Genomic DNA, 6,000 nt, shown 5'->3' on the forward strand with positions numbered 1-6,000 from the left:
CCTAGATTCAGAAGACTGAAAGAGGTATCAATGGGATTTTGAGGTTCTATGTATTTCCTATTTACCCACCAAACTGTCATTTTTCAACTATGACAAGGTAAAATCGGTTTTGCATTCTGTGACCCCTTTAAAGTGCTCATATTATGCGGTTTGGCTTTTTCCCTTTCCTTTATTGTGTTATATCTTTTTTGTGCATGTTATAGGTTTACAAAGTGAAAAACAATCTCCAACAGAAAACACAAACTGCTCCAAACAGCTCTATTGTAGTCCAGCCTTTACTTCAGAGGCAAACATGGGTCACTTTGTAACACACGTTATAATGCTCACCTAGCTGCTAGCATGGCACACCCTCAAACTTACTGCACATGTGCAGTCGCACATCCCAACAAAGATGGAATAGAAGTGAGATGTCTCACTCTGTAGCTAAAACAGAGAGCTCGACACACAGGGTGAAAAGAGGAGCTGCAGCAAGGTGCAGTACAACAAAAATATGGTGTTTTCTGAAAATTAAACCACATAAACCTATTCTGGTACAACCTCTAAATACAATTATGAACCTGAAAATGAGCATAATATGAACATTTTAAAAATCATGAAAGCTGGATATGACTGCATTTTGTGTCTTATAGATTCCTACTCAATTGTTGATATTAAGTGAGCTAAATTGTTGCGACAAATTATCTTGTTAAATACTATGTAAACCTCCATTTCAGGCCGGGAGGGTAATGTATAGAAAGTTATCTCAATTTATGTTGCGGCCTATAATATAGGTCTGGAATATTGCAAAAACAAAGATCTTTTAGAAAATCTAAATTGGTATTAGGTGTATAAAGGTACGATATGGAGAAAATCAGATATCACAATGTTATTGACCAAATACCTAGATCTCAATATTGCGATGATATTGTAGGGTTGACAATTAGTGCTTTAACAAAATATTTTCACAATGAGATTTTAGATAAATAATTATCAATAATGTGAATATAATGACTAAGTGGTTAAAGGCCAATAATAGAACGGCTACAACAGTCTGGTAAATTAAAAAATTACATCACCAACAGACTGATGGAGAGACAGACATGTAGCGGGAGTAGCAGTTTAGCTGTATCTCACAGATGACTCTGCCTTCATTCCCTCCACAGATATGGAAGGGTAAAGTGCAGTTTACTGTGATGTAGTGTCGGTAAATGACTGAGTATGGGTGTGCCATGAGCCAGAGTTTTAATCCTCTTCTCTCATGTGTTTATGCACATGCAGACATGGCATCACTCCTAATCTGTGACGTTGCTGAGCAGATTGGGCAAGTGGTGGGATGGAGGCCAGGGCCATGGTGGGGAGGAGGGGAGGTGGGTTGTCTCAGGGGAGCTCTTCCCAGCTTGGCTATGCTGACACTGGGATGTCTCTCCACTCTAGTCACTAATGAAATTGATCCAGGTGCCGCGGCTCATACTGAAGTGCCACCATTCACTAGGCAGGAGCCGGACATAAACCAAACAGGGGCTAAATACCAATCTGTACACAGGAGGAAAAACTTTAAACTTGTTAAGTAAAAGAGCAATTGACTTTTTACAGCATCATTCTTTACAACATACAGCCTACCACTGAAAAGCCACTTTTTCTGTTTGTTTCCATTCTGCTCCACTTTGATCTTGTAGAAAGATCTTTATTTTTATGTGTCTGTTGAAGAGTGTGCACACACTACCTTTGCTGTGTACAGCATGTGCTGTCCCAGAGCTGGCTCTCCTGCTAGTGTCAGGTGTCCTTGAGTGTTGGAAGCACTTGACAGGGAGATTTAATATCCAGTTCACTTGGAGCCAGACCAGCTATATTCTCCCCCCCCCCCCCCCGAACCACCGCCTCCTGCCATCTTGCTTATATCCTGGCTTCTTCCCCATCCGCTGCCCCTCCCTTTGGAGTGATCTCTCCATCCCTCTCCACTCTCTCTTCTCCTCCGTCTTTGTTTGAACAGAGAGGGTGTGGACTGACAGCTCTGCAGCTCTGTCTGTCCATCAGTCCTCGTGCTGATTGCATTTGATCTGAATGGATTCCCCCCCCCCCCCCCCCCGTCTTCCCTTCAACCCCCAGCCACATACATACATTCCTTGTCTGTGGTCTGGAAGACTGGTGCTGAGGTGTTCGGTGAGTTTCACTCTCGTTTGCACAGTGGATGTGGAAACACCCGAGTTATATTCCCCCCATGATTCATACTGCGTTTGACTCTAATGCCTTTGTCCACCACCTCTCTGAACTTAACCTGTTCCTGTCTCTTTTGATCTGTCTCATCCTTGTCTGCCTAATTAACCACCAGGCCCTCCAATACACCCTCCTTGGCAAGCCCAGAGACACTTTTCAGACCTGAACGCTGCCCTCGCCGATTTTTCCTCATAAATCTAACAAGCGCTCTGCTCCTCCCTTGTAGTGAGCCATAACTCACAGACTGTGGCATTGATCGGACTCAGACTGAGGCAGGACTCAGGAGGCAAGAGAGATATTAAAAAACTGCAGACGCCTCTGTATGATATTGACTTCCCCCCTTTTGTATTCAGGAGGAGTGGGTGGAGGATAATCACAAGAGTGTATTAAAGCTGCCTGATTCCACCAAAAAGACACAGCAAAGACATCACCTTCCCCATTAGCCTTTCCTGTGTAAAAATTGGAAATAAAAGCTTTGATTCTCCACAAAGTCCAGTGTTCCACAATCTTAAAAGCATGTAAGGTAGCCTTCGGGATGCAAGCAAGGTGTGAGAGTTGGCAATTGCTACGTTTAATAACTTTCTAATCCTATGTGGATTATGGGTTTGGCTGCTGACAAAACCATCCTTCAGGTCAGAAGCTGATTAGAAGATGAAAAGCCATCGATTGCAGGCAGGCAAGGCTTTTCTCTCAGTGTTTTGTTTAGATGGCTGTGTGATGTGTGAGAGGCCAGGCTGGCCCAATGGCTCAAGGACAAGCAGCATTGATTCATCGACAGGAGAAGTCGAGCAGGTTAGAGAGCCAGCTGCTGACCGTCACGCTCCCCTCTTCCTTCTCGCTCAAATCTCATAACTCTCTAATGTCATCTGTTCTGTTTACTGTCTGTACGGAGGAGTTTCCGTTCAGCATGGCTATTTGTACAGCTCTTGGTTTATGTACACACTGCAGCTGTGTTTGTGTATCACCTTGCAGGTGTGAGACAACAGAGTGACAGATGATACACACTATAGTTTCAAGAGTACACAGATTTTAGTTTCTCAGTCTTAGTTTTTGATGTCTCTGATTAATGGGTTCTTACTTCCTGTGTTTATCCTTCAGATCTCCCACCTCCTCCCATCCCACCTCCAGCTGTGCTTAAGTCGCCTACACACCCCTCCAAGGCAATCCTGGAGGGCCGGGGAGTGATTTCCCCCAAAGCAGGCGAGGGTCGAGACAAGAGAGGAGGAACGGGGGGCTATCGGCCCAGAGAAGGCTCGGACCCCCGAACCAGCTCGACTGAACGCAAAGACGCTCAGGAGAGACAAAAGACTGCCCATGGGGGGAAAGCGAATAAACATGAGGGTAGCGCCGCCAACAAAGCACGCCAACACGCAGGTACAACAACAAATACAAAGTGAGGGAATCCCTCAATGACATATGCCAGGTTGTTTTTTTTATTATGCAAGTCTCAATTCCTCCTACAATTGTTCTTTGTCCCCAGGTTCAGAGGACATTCTGCCCTACAGCCGACCACAGTTCCCCACAGTCAACAGCCCCCGGGACCTAAGCTCCTCCAGCTCCATGTCTTCCAGGGGTTCAGGGGGCCGGCGGAGAGGAGATGGAGGCCGCAGGAACCATGCAGACATGGGTCTCAACACCACGGGGGCCTTCCAACCAGGAGATGAAGAGCTAGAGGTACAGACGCTATCCCTCAACAGTTCTGAATATAGTTCCACCAAGGAGTTTAAAAATGCAATCAGAATAGCAATTTTCGCAAACAATCAATGTTGGATCCCTTAGATTTGTTTTTTAAATAATTGTGACCGAGTAAGACACACAGTACCAGGGCTCCAGACTTATTATTGTCAATTATAACATTTATTGCCTCAGCCCTATTTAGGGTCTTTCTCACTCCTTGTTTACACTGAAATGACAATCATATGTAGCTGATGATTGCGAGTATTAAAAATTACTCGCAAAAAATGGTCACAGTCTGGAACCCCTGAGTACTGAGCATATTTTACATAGTAAAAAATTAGGGGTGCACAATTCAGAAACTGTCACGATTCAATATCGATTTTCAGGCTCAAGATTCAATTCAAAAACTATTCTCAATTAAAAAAAATAGGGTTTTCTGGTGTACAAACTATGTAATGTAATTGATTGTAAATGATCTCAAACCTAGTTTGGCATTTCTGGCTGACAGATGCCAATATCAGAAGATTTATTGCCCATGAATGATGCATGTTAACTTAAATGTTTTTTGTTTTTTACTCAGATGGTAGAAAGCTGAAGAACCGAGGAGGAAAATGAGGAACAGCCCTGATTTTGAGTGGAGCATCATTGTTTCTCTTACAATTTTAAATATCTCAGTATTTCACCATCATGTTGGCCTCCATTATACTGTACATCAGTAGTGTTTCTTTACATCTGGAAAACAGACCAATGGTTGTTTTTTTACTTATCATTTTCTATGTCCATTTAAAAAAAAAAAAAAAAAAGGGTGTCTGAAGTTAAGAGACTGGTGCATTCAAAACAAAATACGCAGTAGTATATTTATGTTTAATTCCAATGCAATATGGAGTGAAATCCTACTCCAGACATTGATATGACTCTGCTTGCCTCGACAAAAACTTTGAGCCCATACAGTCAGATGTTACTGTAATAAAATAGCTGCGAGCAGAGAGGGGTGGACTGTCTGTAAATATACGTGTATACATGATGTCCTCTTGTTTTACCCACTGTGGTACCTCAAATTTGTCTTCCTTGTTTTATTTTGCAAATTCTAATTTTATTATGCCAGTAAATATATTTTATCATTTCCATCCATGTTGTAAATTGCTATATTATTTAGCTGCCCCAAGAAAGTGCCACTTTGGGATTTTTTTTTCTTTTGTTTTATTGTAATGCACTGTTATGTTTCGTGTTGTCGTCAATGTTTGTTAATTGTTTTACTTTGGTTTTAAAAGCACAATCACTAAACTTTATTTTAAACCATTCTATCTATTAACCTTTTTTGTCTTACTGGAGGAAACAGGTATGACAAAAGAGTCTAGTTAATCCTGATGATGATGATGAAGATGTAGGTAAAGGTTGCTGTTTACGAAGGTTGTGCTTGAAAGGAGACTCCTTGTGTTGATTGTCTCCCTCTCCAGTTCTAACGCTAGCTCAAGTGATATAAAAGACAGTTAATGTGAGTCATAGCTGCAATGTATATATATCTTTTCGCATTGACCATAAACTCAGCTATTGCACATTAATCAAAATGGTTATGTTGTCTACTAATGCACTTAAACGAATGTCAAATACAGGAAATAAGTCACTTTGGGAATCTGGAGAGGTTGGAATTGGACAAGAGTCTCTTTTCTTGATAAGGCAGGGGTGACGGATCCCTGTTTTTTTTAAGGAGGAAGGGCGCTGTTTATTCATAGGACATCTGCAAACATTTGTTTCGTAAAGCAAAAAAGTAAAAGAACTAAAAAAAAATGATGAATAAAAAAGTTCAAACTATGTGTACCTTTGGTAATTTGTGTGGGCTATTTTTCATAAGTTGAACACTATAAGAAGAAAAGTGGCTGCACGACAGCTACAGGTCCATTAAGTCCATATTTACTGTATTATGACATTACTTTTTAGGCATATTATGACTTTTTATACTTTTTATTTATATTACACTGATATTTTTTGACACTGTAATATGACTCTTTTCAACAGTATCAGTTTTTTCAACATATACTATAACTCTTTTTGACATAGTATGACTTTTGTCTCACCATACCATACTTCGACATGTAAAACTGGCTTTTTTTGATATACATGATTATAACC

At 41.2% G+C, this 6,000-nt stretch overlaps 1 protein-coding gene across 4 annotated transcripts in view; it reads left to right on the top strand.

Moving 5' to 3' along the window:
• Positions 1-5,682, top strand: part of robo1 (roundabout, axon guidance receptor, homolog 1 (Drosophila)) — a 294,093-nt gene extending 288,411 nt beyond the window's left edge. For all 4 annotated transcript variants that reach the window (XM_028573117.1, XM_028573116.1, XM_028573119.1 and 1 more), the window contains 3 exons: positions 3,292-3,567; positions 3,674-3,867; positions 4,451-5,682. In XM_028573117.1, coding sequence (XP_028428918.1) covers positions 3,292-3,567; positions 3,674-3,867; positions 4,451-4,465 — 485 coding nt within the window. In that variant the 3' untranslated portion in view covers positions 4,466-5,682. The remainder of the gene's footprint in view (positions 1-3,291; positions 3,568-3,673; positions 3,868-4,450) is intronic.
• Positions 5,683-6,000: the final 318 nt, after the last annotated feature.

Source organism: Perca flavescens, chromosome 3 (genome assembly GCF_004354835.1).
Source record: "Perca flavescens isolate YP-PL-M2 chromosome 3, PFLA_1.0, whole genome shotgun sequence".
Classification (NCBI taxonomy): domain Eukaryota; kingdom Metazoa; phylum Chordata; class Actinopteri; order Perciformes; family Percidae; genus Perca; species Perca flavescens.